The sequence below is a fragment of the Leuciscus leuciscus genome, assembly GCF_965113295.1.
Source record: "Leuciscus leuciscus genome assembly, chromosome: 10".
In the NCBI taxonomy this organism is placed as follows: Eukaryota; Metazoa; Chordata; class Actinopteri; order Cypriniformes; family Leuciscidae; genus Leuciscus; species Leuciscus leuciscus.
Genome location: NC_138734.1, coordinates 36,237,816 through 36,253,744, shown reverse-complemented (window position 1 = coordinate 36,253,744; position 15,929 = coordinate 36,237,816). Strand labels below are relative to the sequence as shown.

At 41.1% G+C, this 15,929-nt stretch overlaps 1 protein-coding gene across 1 annotated transcript in view; it reads right to left on the bottom strand.

Annotated features, from left to right (window-relative positions):
* Positions 1-3,105: 3,105 nt before the first annotated feature.
* Positions 3,106-15,929, bottom strand: part of zfpm1 (zinc finger protein, FOG family member 1) — an 82,833-nt gene continuing 70,009 nt past the window's right edge. Inside the window, exons 5-9 of the mRNA XM_082182465.1 lie at positions 11,412-11,514; positions 11,109-11,327; positions 9,093-9,323; positions 8,723-8,950; positions 3,106-8,527 (exon numbers count right to left, since the gene is read on the bottom strand). Of these exons, the coding sequence (XP_082038591.1) occupies positions 6,165-8,527; positions 8,723-8,950; positions 9,093-9,323; positions 11,109-11,327; positions 11,412-11,514 (3,144 nt within the window). The 3' untranslated portion in view covers positions 3,106-6,164. The remainder of the gene's footprint in view (positions 8,528-8,722; positions 8,951-9,092; positions 9,324-11,108; positions 11,328-11,411; positions 11,515-15,929) is intronic.

Sequence of the window (15,929 nt, the reverse complement as noted above, 5' to 3'; positions counted from 1 at the left end):
TTAGAAATGCTGACGATTGATTGTTAAGGAGCTAATTGTCTTGACACTTTAGTGTGGTGTGTGTGTGTGTGTGTACATCTTAAAAACCATAACTATTAGCCTCTACCTCTCGACAGTCTTTAGTGCTAACTCTCTATCATCTCATAATAACAAATAGTCATCTCAGCAATGATTAACAAACTTTTCAGAGTTCTACATCTCTGATGATTCATAATTACAAATAAAACTACCCTCAAAGTATTTCTGCACACACATACCATCATTTAAAATAGAAGCTCCACATAATTCAAACTAGTTCTACATTCAAGCTACACTTTTGAAATATATCTTTAAACTACAAAGTAGCTAACATTTACAATTCTTTACAATCAGGGCATTGCACTGGATATCTATCTGGGACACAAAAATGATTTTCATTAGGCTCATCAGTTTACACCAATGATCCTAAGGACTTTGATAGAAAATAATTTTAGGTGCTATTAATTAACTAGCCCCATTTAATGAAATATTATATTGATTTTTAAAACGATTCTCTAATAGTATAATTTGGCATACTGTTTTACTCAAGTGTGTTTTAAATATTAGGTTACTTCAGTACACTCGACGTGTACAATATAAAGCAGCAAATGACAACGATGTCATGCTAGACATACAATTAGCTGGAAAGCTTGTTGCTGACAACGCAACGCTACTGCATTTTCAATGCAGCTGACCAACTGTCACATTGCTGATATATGTGGTTCCCTTTCTATACGCTTCACTCGCATTGCGTTAGTTGCTAACGCTTTGGGGAAACCTCTGTTTCTTGGACAGCTTGAACAGTGCAAAAGTGAGTTGCACAACCTCCATTCGGTGAAGGTGGTGCAAGTGCCGGGCGGATTGAACCAAGGGGCAGACATGCTGTCCTAGAACAGAGTATCTCCAGGGGAATGAAGATCCCACCCCCAGATGGTTCAGATGATCTGGAGCGTCTTCAGACAAGCGGAGGTTGAGAAGAGAACTCTCACTGCCCAATATTCTTCTCAAGGGAGAAGTATGCACAATCCCACGAGTGGCCCAGCTCACACTTGTATGCTTCCCCCTGGTAGCTCTGCTCCCTCAGGTCATCAGACGAATCAGGGAGGACAGACGCTTGGTCTTTCTAGTGGCCCCACTCTGGCAGAACCAACATTGGTTCCCAGAGATTGGGAGTGGCTTCCTTTTCCAGGTAAAGGGACAATTTGGCACCCTCAACCCCAGTTGTGGAGCCTTCATCTATGGCCTCTTGACGGCCATCTATAACCTTTGTGCCTTCCCCAGAGTTTCATGAACACCATTTCAAAGGCAAGAGCGCTATCTACTAGGCGTCTCTATGCCCTTAAGTAGTCTAAGTCTGACGTGTAGTCGATCCTGACATTTTTACAAGAATTGCTGGATGCGGGACGCACCACATCCATGTTCCAAGTATATGTGGTGGCTATCATGGCCCACCATGCCCCGCTAGCCAGCCAATCGGTCAGAAAGGCTGACTCAAAAGTCAAGATCCTGAGGGGGGGCTGGAAGGATGAACCCGCCATAGTTGATGCAATAGCGCTGGCCTATGCCTCCTTGGGTCTGCAATGCCCTATCGGTGTGAGGGCCCACCCCACCAGGGGAATGGCCTCTTGGGCATGGTCAGTTGTTTACTGAAAATAAACAAAGGTCACTGACCCTATCACTAAACTTCCTGCCCAGAAGGATTGGAGAATGAGTGAGAATATAAAATGTAAGTGCAAGAAAGGCTGGATTATGATCTTTTGTTGTTTTTATTGTTAAACATGCTGAAGAAACAACATTTGAAGAGCATTTCCATGTGCATAGATTTGACTGTTCATCTCCACTATTCCTGTCAGCCCTAGATTATGAAAATGAAAAAACACTGATGAAATAAAGTGGTGCCGAAGCATATTCAGAGATGAGCTCAGCCAAGGCCAGGGGAGGTTGCAGAAAAAGATCTGTCACTTGATGTGTATTGGGGATGCCAAAGTGGACAGCTATCTGCTTTGGGGTACTTCAGGTACAGCAACATCACGACATGATTGAAAAGCCATTCAGAAAATTCAAAACCGACTCGAGAATACACAGCATCTGAAATTGCATTCATTGACTTTATCTGCATTTCCAGCTGTCACACTAAAGGCTGTGCCATTTTACAGCATTCAAACAACTAAAAAGAAAATTACCCAAACAAGCACTGCTAGATATTAAAAGCATGAATTATGACCACCTAAAGATAACCTGACCTTCATAAAAACATGCATTTGATTACATGTGCCACTTGATTAGAATCATCACTGTCTGTAACATGCTGTGCTAAATTGCATTCTTGCACGACAGGTGTCTCTTTGTTTTCATATTTTTTTTTATTGATTGGTGTATTTTGCACTGACAGACTATTTTCACTCTTTGTCTCCTTTCCAAAGGAGATCTATATGGGCCAGAGCTACGATAAATGGTGTATACGTAAACTGAATGTTAAATGAGATTTAAAAGCACTGCTACAAGGAAAAACATGTCAGGTTCTTTGTAATTGTCCCTAAAGAGGAGACCTCTGACTCATTCTCTAACCTCATTTTTAATTCTGTTTTATTGGACATGCTTGACTACAGATGAATCAAGTCAGTATATTCTACATAAGGTTGCATGCTCATACATGCATCACTTCATGAAATGGAATTAGTAAACAATGGCTACCCTTGACTTCAGTAGGTGAAAACAGAACATTTTAACCCTTTAAGAATGTGTGATTAAGAGTATACTACTAAAATGCTAAATAATACTAAATAACTCAATGCCTACAGGAACTGTGTATGCAGAAATTGAACATTTACGAACCCAACTCCACAATTTGTGATGTATTATGTCCATTAAAATACCAAATGGAATTTAACTATTCAACACAACCTTTTCATTAAATATCATTCATTATGACCATGAAAACTGAAGGTAAAATTGTGGTTGGCTCCCTCAGGACACAAGTTAAACTCATTTTGATGTGATGATGTCTTTCTTTTTCCACACAGCTTCACCATCAAGTGATACTGTAAGGCTCAATAGATGACAAAATAAAAGCACAGAGCCTTGAAATGATATAAGATGTCAAAAGGACACAGAGAGTCTCTCTCTCTCACTCTCTCTCTAAAGTCTTTTTAAAGAGCAGGGCGGAATAGCCTTGAAACTCAAGGCAAGAAAGCTTCACTTTATTCAGATAATTACAGCTTGGTTTTAACGCGTGTGCTGTAAAAGCATGTTGCTTCTGGAATGGCTGTGTGAGCAATACTTTTATAATTCAAGAAGGCTTGACCAAACCACCACAATAATAAAAAAAAGTGTGGGTTGGGGGCAAATGAGAAATAATTTACCTTGTACAACAACCCTCAGTCTGTGAATGTAAACATTGATGTGAACTTGTTTGTAGGCTAGTGTAGAACAGAAGACTGTTAGCAAGAACAAAGACTATTAGAAAGTTACGTCAAAGATGTTCAAGCATTCTTTTGATTATAAAAAAGCACTAATTTCAACATTTTTTAAATGTTCATGATTTTTCTTTTCCATGCAACGAAAACTGCCATTTTTCTAAATGTTCTAAAAATCCCGTAAAACCGGGTGAATATGACAAAAAAAATTGTCTAAAGTTTACACATTAAAGTATAGATTTAGAAGACTGGGAATGGGGCTTTTATCTGCTTTTGTGGAGCTTGAACAGTAGAAAACACCACTTTAGTTGTATGGGAAAAAAGAGATTGGAGTTGGATAAATACATATTTTCTTTAGTGTTTCACTAAACAAAGAAAAACATACAGTGCTTGAATGACATGAGGACATTTTTTAAAAAGAACTATCCCTTTGATTATTGTTCTCACACACATAAAAGTAAAATGTGCCTCCAATATAAACATATAAGTGTGTCAAACGGTTAAGCCGAAGGGAAAAATAAACAAGTCTCGTCATTAAAAATTGCTATGCAAAGTTCCCAAAATGCAGAACCTGTGTTGCATCACAGTCTAGAAACCACTTGGAGAGAGAAGAGTACGACAAGTTCTCTTGCACTTTGAATGTCCTTCTGGACTCTTTATTTCCCATGCATAGTTTGGACAAGTGTGTAGTGGAACTTTTTGTAGCTGAAATTAAAATCAAAACAAACAAAACAAAAAACAAAAACAAAGAAAAAGGTTGACATTCATAATTTTTCCATCAACATTTTTAATTATTCACAAAGTATTTTAATTACCTTTCACTTGTGTTAAAATGTTCTAAATTCACGAGTAAGTCCTTCGGGGATAGGTTTGGACAAGAAAAAGTGCTGTAAAAACATAAATACATACAAAAAAGCTTCTATAACTAAAACATTCAGTATTTTTGTACAACACAGTGCAATAGAAAAGGGATCTGGAAAGGTCAAAGGTTTTCAGCACTGGTCTTTTGGACTTGTGACAGTCGCTAAATGATAAAACAATGGAATTGTAAACGCCCCTGTATGTGTTGATGACGGTTGCAGCACCGTTTCAAACCACAACAGCAGAGAGAAATTTAAACTTTTCTCATTTGCACGCAGTTTTGCGTGTTCCTGTTCTTACCGCAGAGATGAATGAGGTTCTTTTTTTGTAACACAGGAAATGGGAAAACACCACTTGTAACATACACAAAGTCCACTTAGTGGGGGAGAGTGACGAGCATTGTGGACATAAGTGACCCGTTGTTTCAGAAATAGTGACGAGAGTCTTTGTTAAGGCTTTGCCAAGGTAGCCTGCACAGGAGAATAGATTGCATGACGCTGTTCTTTTCAACATACACGCACATGTAGAGGAGCATAAAACGTCACTGAGGCAACGTTGAGAATGAGAGAAACAGAGCAAACGAGAGAAGGACAAGAGTGACGCTGCGTTGCCAAGTTTAAGAAAGAAGCAATACGAGCAATGAGTCAGTTTCCAATTCTCTTGCTTTCAGTGGCCTTCAACATTATTCAACAGTGTGAAAGACATTGATATGAATCTTCTATGCTATACTTCATTTCAAGGTAAAAAAAAAAAAGAAAAAGAAAAAAAGACCAAACAAACACGCCTTTCTTTGCATGTCCATGACAGTTTGTCAGATTACAGATGGCACTTTTCAGCAGGTCAAAAGGGTTTTGGATTTGAAGCAGTGAAGGTTTTTTGTTAGGGACAAAGACAAGGTGAGCTGGTGACTAGAGACAGCACTGTTTGAAATCCAAACCCTAAAACCCTACGACAGTCCTTAGATCCGAAATGCACATCCATCTGATGGAAAACGTCTGTCTGGGAGCCAAGACCAAATACTGAGACAGAATAGTTTGTGCCGTCTTCTCCCATGCTAGACCAACACTTACAGAATTACATCTCAAGTCCCATTGATCAATGCAAAAAAAGTCAAATATGACATTCAAGAACCAAGAAAATACACCACGCTGAAGATTGAAATGGTTCCTTTTGACAGTATTAAAACAAAAAGTATTTCTTTAAAAAGAAACTAGGTAGTATTTAACTCTCATGAAATGCATTAGGAATCAAATGATAAATAGTTTCTTCACATTTTTTCTCTCATCTTGAACGGGTAACCAGGTGACAATTCAACTGGGTTACTCAGTTTTTTACACATTTTTTTTGAGTCAGTGTATTGACAAAAATCTGCCGACTGGGTTCTTATAGAAACCTCCACTAGGGGTCAGAATTTACCTCAAATCAGCAATTTAGAACAAAAAAAAAAAAAAATGGCTCAGAGAAACTTTGAAATCTTTTACAAATATACAATGCCATCATTGATTAGAAGGAACATAAAAACATAGGAGTGATTAAAACACCATTTTCAAAAGCTAATTAAAGGGTTACTTTCCATCAGCAGATTTCTAAACTTAGAAGTGAAATGAGAAGTCTGCAGGAATGTGGGAATAGGTCAGTGGGGCACATTCTGTGTGCAGGTAGTCTCATATCTTAGTGTGATAAAAACTTGACCCATAACATGTAATAAGTTACCATAGTAACAACTCCAGATAACATGGTCGGCATGAAGACCTCTGTATCTGGCTAGTAACAGTCCTGCTATCATGCTCTGTCCAGATCAGGTCGGGCAGTGCCGTGATTGGCACTTCTATGCATTAGAGGAATGGCAGAATTGACTAGGTAGAGGGCTCACTTGACATGTTCGGCACTGTGAGAGGAACAGTAGTATTTTTTGTGTGCAATGAAAGTGGAAAGGCTGCTGAATTTGATGTTACACAGCCGGCAGTAGCGCGTGTTCCCATTCTGCACGGGTGAGGCGAGGGGTGTTTTAGGCATGGCCGGAGTTGTGTGGGCGTGGTTTATAGCAATGACCGCCTTTTCAGGGAGGAGTGTGGGCAATGGGATGTGGCCTAGCTGCCCAACCTCTCTTAGCGCTTCAGGCACAGGTGATACAGTTACTCCTGTAGGGGAGAGGGCAGGGGGTACGGCTTTTGGAGAACCAGACCCCACAGACTGGGGTTCTACTGGACTTCCATTAAGTACAGGTAAGGAAGGAGAGGTTGGTTCCAACTTGATGCTCCGGCCATTCACACTGTCCTTATGGGGCCGAGGGCTTGGTTTAGGAGGGGTGAGAGGAGCTCCTTCCCTAGGGCTTAGGCTAGAACTGGGACTGACTCCAGCGGACTGCGCCTCAAGATGTTGCTGTAGTGTGAGCACCAGACCATGAGTTGTTTTAAAGTGCTCCATCAGATCACAGGTCAGCAGTTTGTTGGGAGGGCAGTAGGGACACATCACTGGGGAGGTGCTTGGGGTCTTTGCTCCCTGCACATGTGGAGGGGTGGATTCAGAGCCAAGCAAGGTGGATGGATGCGCAACCACTGCAGTTTTACCTGTCTGAAGTACTTTGGCATCAGAGTGCAGGTCCACAGCTCGGTTTTTCGGTGAGGTGGAAGCGGGTCTCTTTAGCCGGTTAAGCTGTTCCATAGTTTGCGGTTGCAGGGTAGTTGCCCGGCAGTAGTAGGTCTTGTGGGCCAGGTAGTTCTCAATGCTGTTGAAGCTAATGCTGCAGGCGGTGCACTTGTGGTAGTCAGTAAGGGGGAGAGCGGGAATGCTGCCCCCACTTTGGCTTTCTCTTAGTCGGGGTCTTTTACTTAAGTCGATGGGTCCGTCGCCCTCAGGACTTGAGCTTTGTGTTGGTGTGGACATTTGGGGCAACGGAGGAATGGAAGGGCCCTCTTGTTTCACCCCCAGACTTGTTGCTGCCGGCAAAGCAGTGGCATTAGCCAAAGCCTCCGTTTGAGCCATGTGGATCTCGTACATCTTCTTGCGTTTGCGTGTGCGGATAGGTTGGGGAAGGAAGGCGGTCTTGCCAGAATGGGGCCGCTGGTTGGAGGGATCATGTCTCGAGGCGCAGTAGAATCTCTTGTGGACAATGTAGTTATCATGACGACTGAAGCGAATGTTGCAGGCCTGGCAGAAGGTGCGAGTGGGATCGTCGTCTGCATCTTCTGCGGAGCCACTAGGACTTTGGCTACCCTCGCTGGCCTGCCCACCCCCAGGTCCCTCTCCCTCCGAGGACGACGAGCAGGTGAGATCTTTCATCCCTGAATCCTCACTTTTCACCTCAACTAACTTGGGCTCAGAGGCTGTGCCTCCTGTTGCAGGGTCGGGGTAGCTAGGAGAGGCCGAAGCTGCACGACTGACCGGTCTGGCCTGGGGTGAAGCAGCGTGGGCAGCAGGAGGAGCAGCTGCAGTGACCGCCCCTTCCTTCGTCAGACCTGCTGCCTCTCCTTGCTGATGCCTGCTGGAGCAGTAAAGCCTCTTGTGGACGTAGAAGTTGTTGATGTTGTTGAAGGTGATGTCACATTCAAAGCAAGTGGCTCCCTTTTGAACGCTGGCAGGAGAGCCTGGTGGATAGAAGGTCTGCTGTCCGGCTGCAGGTCCTTGTCCCTGTTTAAGCCTACTGTGAACCATTTCAGACATCTTTGCCAATATCTCAGACGCTTGTGGCATTATGGCAGCCTCAGAATTAAACATGTACTGTGGTAAGAACAACGCCCCTCCAGATAGAACTGAACCCCCTGTTCCAGAGTGTGCAGGACTGGAACCTGGGGTGGGACTGGCCGGCTCGGTCTTAACCGCCACCACGGTGGGGCTCTTAGGGGAATTAGACTGAGATGAGCTTGCCTCCACAGCATTTACTTGAGGACTGCCCACCTGTTCTTCTTCCTTTGCATCGGTTTCATAGTCTGAACATGGCTCCTCTTTGATGATGAGTTGGTTGAGGGGACTGCAGCCTTGAGAGGCCGAGCTGCCATTGGCTCCTGGGCTCGAAGAGTCGGGTCGGGGCACGCAGGCAACAAGCTCCCTGTCTTGCAGGTCTGGGAGCTCAGAGGAAGGAGGACTGCTCTGGCGAGGAGTGGGGCTCCTCTCAGCTGGAACCCTCACTTCTAGGTGTGTGTGGACATGCTGCTGAAGTAGGGCAGGTGTGTCAGCAGAGTAGCCACACACTTGACATTTCAGAACAATGCCAGAGTCTCCTGGACTCAAGCCTGTCACAAAGAAATAAATGACAGACATTCAGATACAGGAAGACTCCTTTAAGTCTTATGATTAAGAATACTTTATACTTCAATATATTTAAAGGTCAAGAGATATCTGATGAATAGTTCTGCAATCTATTATAATTTTTATATATATATATATATATATATATATTTAGAGATATTAGATATTAGAGCTGTTACCTCCAGCCAGTGGTGGTTTGGGTGAGTACACCTCACTTTGAGAGCCAGGCTGGCAAACCATGTGACTGGTGACCAGGTGGCTATACAGGATGTCTCGCGTAGTGGAGATGAAACCACAGCCATGACACAAACCATTCTGAGAGTCTGTGTGAACCTTCAAGTGTCGCTCACAGTTCGCCTTAGTGGTGAAAGCTGACAGGCAAATCAAACACACAAATGGACGCTCTCCTGGAGACACAACACACACGCACATAATTACTTACAAATCAGACATAAATGACACTTTACTAAAACATCGTTAATACTCATGCAAGCATGCCTGTTTCAAGAAGTAAAAAAGAAAAAAGAAACTGTCAGGAAAGTGTCTCACCGCTGTGTGTTCTCATGTGGATCTCCAGAGAGCTGGCACTGGGGCAGCTTTTGTTGCACTGCGGGAAGGGACACAGCCTCTCGTTAGGGTATGAATCTTTAGGCTTGTCCTGTGGAGGAGAGGCATCGCTCTGCTGCTTCTGGCGGCTTGCGCAGTAGTACATAAGATGGGCCTGAAGATTCCTCTCACTTCTGTACCAGATCCCACAGTCTTTGCAAGGGAAAATGTCCTCTGCACACACAAACACAAAATACAACTAGTAAGAACAAAGGTAACAAATTACTAGTTTAAAAGATAGTTTATCACAGATGTTAAGTGAAGGTTATCCATTCATTTCATGATGTTGGGTATTTTTGTGCTTTGTGTGTACATTATAAAAGGACAGAACATGGATTATGGAAATAAAAACTTTAATTAATTAGAATTGCATAATAGCAATAATGTTTTTCTGACATGATATTTATCCCATTTATTCTGCAAGCCCACTTTTAACTGATATCCTCTATTTATTTAACCATATGTGAGATATTCAATGTTTAGTAATGCACCCACTGTATATATAATCGCACACAAACATAATACACTCAAATTTCTAAATCAGAGAAAGCAATCAGAAGTGTTCCATCATCCCCACGGCAACAGGCATATAGAGTTTGTGATGTGCGCAAAAGTGTGTGCACGTAATCGGGCTGATCTGGTGTCAGGCCACATGTTGAATAGGCTATATTTGATAACGACCGTCACATCTCAATTATCCATCTACCTGCAGCCCAGCTAATGCAGCGGAAGCGCAAAGTTGGGCTGATCATGTTTTACCCTTAAGCCTTATTTACAGTGATTCATGTCTTCATCATGGCATGTCCGTGTGCACTCCCACTCGTACAGTTTAGCTGATGTTGCAGATAGGGCTGTACCAGCCAATTAACTCCTCCGCTGTCGGAACTGACACAACACTGCCACCTACTGTCGATGAGCATGAATGACAAGCAACTTATAGGTGAAGTCTTGTCCTTTTTCAATGGTAAAATAAGTTGCCATTTTGAACTTGTATGAAAATTATCATAATTTTTGTAGTTTTGTTGGATGGCTGAACTAATGTCTTCTCGGTTGTCAATTCATTTTGCAACATCCAGAAACTTTAAAAATGCAAAAAAAATATGTATTTGTCTCATTTCCAAAGTAAATGCACAATGACTTTTAATTACCATTGAGGTAAAATACAAAACTGAACAAGTCAGTGATGATATAACAAAATGTATTCAATGATTTTCAAATTATATTTCTTAATGTTATTATATACACAAATGTTCAAAAGGTTGGGTGTGTAAGATAAAAAAAAAAAAAGTCTCTCATGTTCACCAAGGCTGCATTTATTTGATTAAAAACACAGTAGAAAGTTAGAAACGGTAAAATATTTTTTTCAATTTAAAATAAATGTTTTCTGTTAAATTTTAGAAAGTGCTGAACACAGTTCTAATGCTTATTATTTTTGTGGAAACGTTTTCAGGATTTTTATTTATGAATAGAAAGTTCATAAAGGACAGCATTTATTTGAAATAGTAAAGACTTTTACATTTAGTTCATCCTTGCTGAATAAAATTATTAATTTCTTTTAGGAAATTAATCCTAACCCTAAAGCAAAAAAAAAAAAAAAAAAAAACTTACCCCAAACTTCACATATAGGCTACTGTGCTACTGAATGATTACCACATTTATATACACCATTGTATTTACTTGGTATATTTAAAAAAATATTATATATGATATGATCAGTATTAAATCAGTATTAAAAGAATATTTCCATGTTATAGTGTCTAAAAAAAACAGGTACTTTCAGTGGAAGTAGAGCTAAATAAAACTGACAAATTAATTTTAATCTATTACGCATTATGTGCCATGATTTACGCACATATGCAAAAACACCGCCCACCATCCCTAATCACAGATGTAAACACACTCATAAAAATGCAAGAAACTGTGAAGACATGTTGTGTTTATCGTCAAGCAGTGACTCACTATTAACGACAGCAGTTGCTAAGATGGCAGCCATGCCAGCCTGTTGTGGGAGGAGCTGGATCTCAGTGTGCAGAGCAGCGGGATACACAGGCTCCTCCTTCACTCGCACGCCGTGGGTCTGAGTCGCTGCCGAATGATCCGCTGTGGAGCAGGACAGCGTTGCCAGAAGAGCATCTCCACTGGACAGCTCCCGTGTCAGCTTACAGAATAACGCTCCTCCTGGAAAACAAACTGTCACTGTTAGACTTTCCATCTAATGCGGTAGTGAATGTGAGAGGTGTATGTGGTGTTGTTTTGTCATACCCTGACTGTAGATGGTGCAGTTTGACACAGTAAGGCTTGAGGTCACAGGAATTCTTCTGAGCCAGCAGTCTGGCTCCTCACACTCCAGAGACATTACAGGGCTCTAAAACACACAAAGGGAAAGAAAATCAGTCAGCCTACAATTTTAAAAGAACAGAGATAGAGGAAGAGGAGGATTCAGTGGGACACTTACAGCAGATCCAACAGAGAGGTTATAAAAAAGACCCTATTATACTAAAATGAAAGATATTTCTGCTTAAGATTTCTCATTTCCTTGCGAAAATTTTAAATGGGTTCCTTTGCATCCTTTATAAACATGAAAGGACTTTGTCATCATGCAATTATCTGTCAATATGCTGTAATATCTTATATAGTACTTTCCTAAGATGATTTGCTTTAAAAACTGAATCCGGAAATGAAGTCAAATCAATTATAATGAAAAATACACAATTAACTTATGAACATACAATTTCTCAACAAATATCAAAGTAATATTTACTTATATTTAACTAGTTTGCCTTTATTCTAAAGCATAGTACAGCCGTAAGGTTGAACCACAATAATTCCTATATTACACTACTCTTCCTACATTTTTCAGCTGTCTATTCACTACAAAACCACTTTTGAATTGCACTTTCCAAGAGAAAACGACCTGTTTATCTGTGAGAGACACTGTGACTTTTTTTCAGCTTAAGAAATGGTTTTAAGGAATGTTCAAAGAACTACAAAAAGCACATGCACGTTTAATCCCTTCTTCCTGATACTGTGTCATTAAAATTCAGCATCCAGCATACCTCTTTTACCTTCAATATCATACAAGCAGACCTACACTTCCAGACCAATAAACAGTTTTTTAATAATTACATTTCTGGCCATAGGGGACTGGGCACAGGGATGCCCGGAGTGAGAAAAGAAGGGGGAAAACCCCCAGAAAATCTCAAAGGAAATTCACAAGAGCGGTTGGAAAGGGGATATCATGTGGGTATACTGGATCCATTTCAACTGAACATTTTCAGTAATCTAAACAGAGTATACAAAGGTGGAAGTGTGTATTGGCACTGGCAGCTGGCAGATATCCTAATAAACACACCTGGACTCTCCCACACAATCATTTCATTGTTCAGCTCAAGCACGCGTTAATAGGTTTAATGGGAAATTGGCGGGTAATTTTTAATGTCAGATTTAACAGGTATTCACAATGAGCAGCAGAACGACTGACAAAGTCTATCCCGATCCAACCACAATAAAGCCATTATATGGTGCTGATAACAGGCTGTACATGAACTGAAGGGTTGATTTAAGGCTGAAATTCACAAAATTGCACGTCTCATTTAAGAGCAGATTATTTGAGTGTGACTGATCCATTCCACTAGGTGGCAGCATTTCTGCAGGCCAAGTTCATTAATAGCCTAATATGTAAGAAAAGATTCCCATTCCTTCATTCACTCGGCTACACCAAGTTAAAGACATGCCCTTGGGGAGACTAGTCCTCATATCCCTGACATGCTACCAAATCAACTTTAAAGACAGGAGAAAATGAAAAAGACATTAGTTCAACTGTGTAAAGGAGGATAAAAAGCCACCAGTCGAGAGGATGAGGAAAAGAGATGGGCCGCAGAGGAGGACAGCTGAAGGGTTTCTTTCTAATTCTGTCTGTTCTTGCCTGAAGATACAGTCCGTATTGTATTTCATGGGGAACTAGTGCTGATAAGGAGATAGGGCTCCTTTTGTTTTAATTTGAAACCCAATGCTGGAGCCGTCTGTGGCATAAGTGCTGCGTGCTTCTGCTAATTTGTTTCAGACTCATTTAACACGACTCGACTTTAAGCTTCACAAAAGGAGAGGGCAGCCTGGTCAGCCCTCGCCTTTGACAAAACACTTCCAGACAAACGCGCTCTCTAATTAAACACACACACACATATTGACACACAGACAGATCTGCACACGCAGATGCACACGGAGAGTAAGTGAAGATGTAAATGGTTATGACCCATTGTGAATAGCGAACAAGAACCGGTTCAAATCGATCAAGACAAACACAGCGGGTCCTTATTTTTATTTGGAAGTGGCGAGGTGACCAGACATCATTCGGGCAGAAAATTAACACAAGACTAAGTAGAAAATGACCAATATTTCATAAAGATCATCTGACGCACACTGAAATATGTTGAATAGGCAAGTCTACTAAAATAAGTCTACTTAAAGTAACATCTTTTGTGACTTGCTAATTAAACATTTATTTAGATGTTATTTTTGCAGTGCAAAATGCAGTGCATTTTTTCCATTTAAGTATCAATTTTGAATCCTGCTTAAATGTATCTGAACATCATATTATACCATTTATAAACCATGTTTAAGTTGAAACCAAATGTTAAAGACTGGGCAGACAGTGTTCACAAGTCTGTTTGGTTCGATAAATGTGAACGCTGCCATCCAAACAAGCAAAGAGACCACTATGGTCCACTTCCAAACGAACTCTGGTGCGGTTCGAATGATATATGAACGCAACACGGACCAAAGACATGTAAACGAACCAAAAACTGGAAGATGTGACCCTAAAAAGGACAGAATGCTCATGCACACCTGTTTTATCTTGTCATAGTCGTAATGTTGCCCATCACAGTTCAGGACAGGCATCAGAACAGTGTCTTCTCGCAGAAGATCTTCGTTTGTGTGTGTGACGGAGGGATTCCTGCCACTGTTTTGACTCCTTAACACATTTTACAAGCTCTTCACGACTTCTCAGCTGGTCAAAATACCATCATATGTAGCTACACACATACAACGAGCGCATTTATCCCAGCACACAGCATTGTTTTGGATGTTCGGTAAGTTCAGTCAAAAAATACACAATGCGTCATAAAAGCCGATCAATCTGGTAGTGAACATATCCCTATGCCTTTAGGTTCGGTGTTAAAAAATGCCAATCTGAACGCTAAGCCGGACTAAATCCGGACCAAACGAACCAACCGAACTACAAGTGTGAACACAACCTAAATGTTAAAGGTAATAAATAAGGCTCTACTTTGAAAGAGGAAACACATCTGTAACAGGCCTAAAAACGCAGGTGACATGTAGTCCTGCCACCTCTGTTCAGCATGGGTGGCTGAAAGACAGTGTGGAGAAATCAGAAAGTAGACTATTGTGAAGGAGGAACGGCACATGTTCTAGTGTGTAACCCTGGTGTTGCTGAATATGCCCCCCACCCCCTCACACACAAGGAACTAGGGTACTTTGAGAACGGCTCTTTAAGCCCCACCGAGTGCGGAGCTTTGAGGAACAGTCTAAGCCCCCTCGTCCGAGCCCTTCTCCCTCATGAATATTAATGACGACGGCCGTGCTTTAATCTGCCTGATCCCCGCACTGCTGCCGCCGCCCTGATAGCGAATCTAATTATTTGGTCTGATATTAACCAGCCCCCTCCCTCCCTCTCTCCTCCTTACACACGCACGCCATCAGGAAAAGAGGTAGATGCACCTTTCCACACAAACACACACTTGTGCACCACCATAACACCACAACACCTTTAACACACTCTCACAGTCAAGCCTGGTGCGTGCCACTCGCGGCGTTATCGTTCTAAAAAACGTCCTCCTCTCGCTCTGATAAAAGTTGAATGCAAATGATTCTTGGACGATTTTCATTTCGCATTTTTTCTCCTTCCGGTGGGGAAAAAAAAATATTTCGCCGTCTCCTTTAAAGAGAGAAACAAGGCCATATCTCCTCCCAAACCCATCAAACTGACTCATCTTCCAGCAGCCAAAAGGAAAGGCCGGTCTTTCTGACATTCTTAGAAATAATGTGTGCATCTCTGGAACGCACACTCCATATGCTTCGCATGTAAATGTTTAACGCATTAAACAGTGTGCAAATACACTAAAACCGATGCTCATTATGATAGTGTGGAACAAGGTTTTAAAAGGTGTTTGCTCAAGATATGACAGTATGCATCTCACAATGTGTAATCCTGCAGTGGTCTGTGATGCAACACTTGCCAGTGAAAAAAAAAGAAGCCCTGGTGTGGACCAGCGCAAGTCATAAAAGAGCCATTGTTAAATGAGGCGTCTACTCAGTGTTAATTGTCTCAATTTACTGAGATTACTGAAGCAAAATGTTTGTTGACTTAGCGATAATAAATATAAGAGGGAAAAGATTAAACAAAACTATAGTTCAACAAAAACAAAAAAACAAACAAAAAAAAAAACAGAAGAAAATGATAAAAAGAATTGATTCAATGAATCCAATCATAGTATGTTGGGGATTGATTTGCTGTAACTGAAAGAGCGAAGACTGGGGTCGGTCAGATTTTGTATGTTTTTGAAAGAAGTCTCTTATGCTCATCACCAAAGCTGCATTTATTTGATTAAAAATACGGTAACATTGAAATATTATTACAATTTAAAATACTAGTTTTCTATTTGAATATATTTTACGGTAAACGTGAATTTTCAGCATCATTACTCCAGTCTTCAGTGTCACATGATCCTTCAGGAATCATTCTAATATGCTGATTTGGTG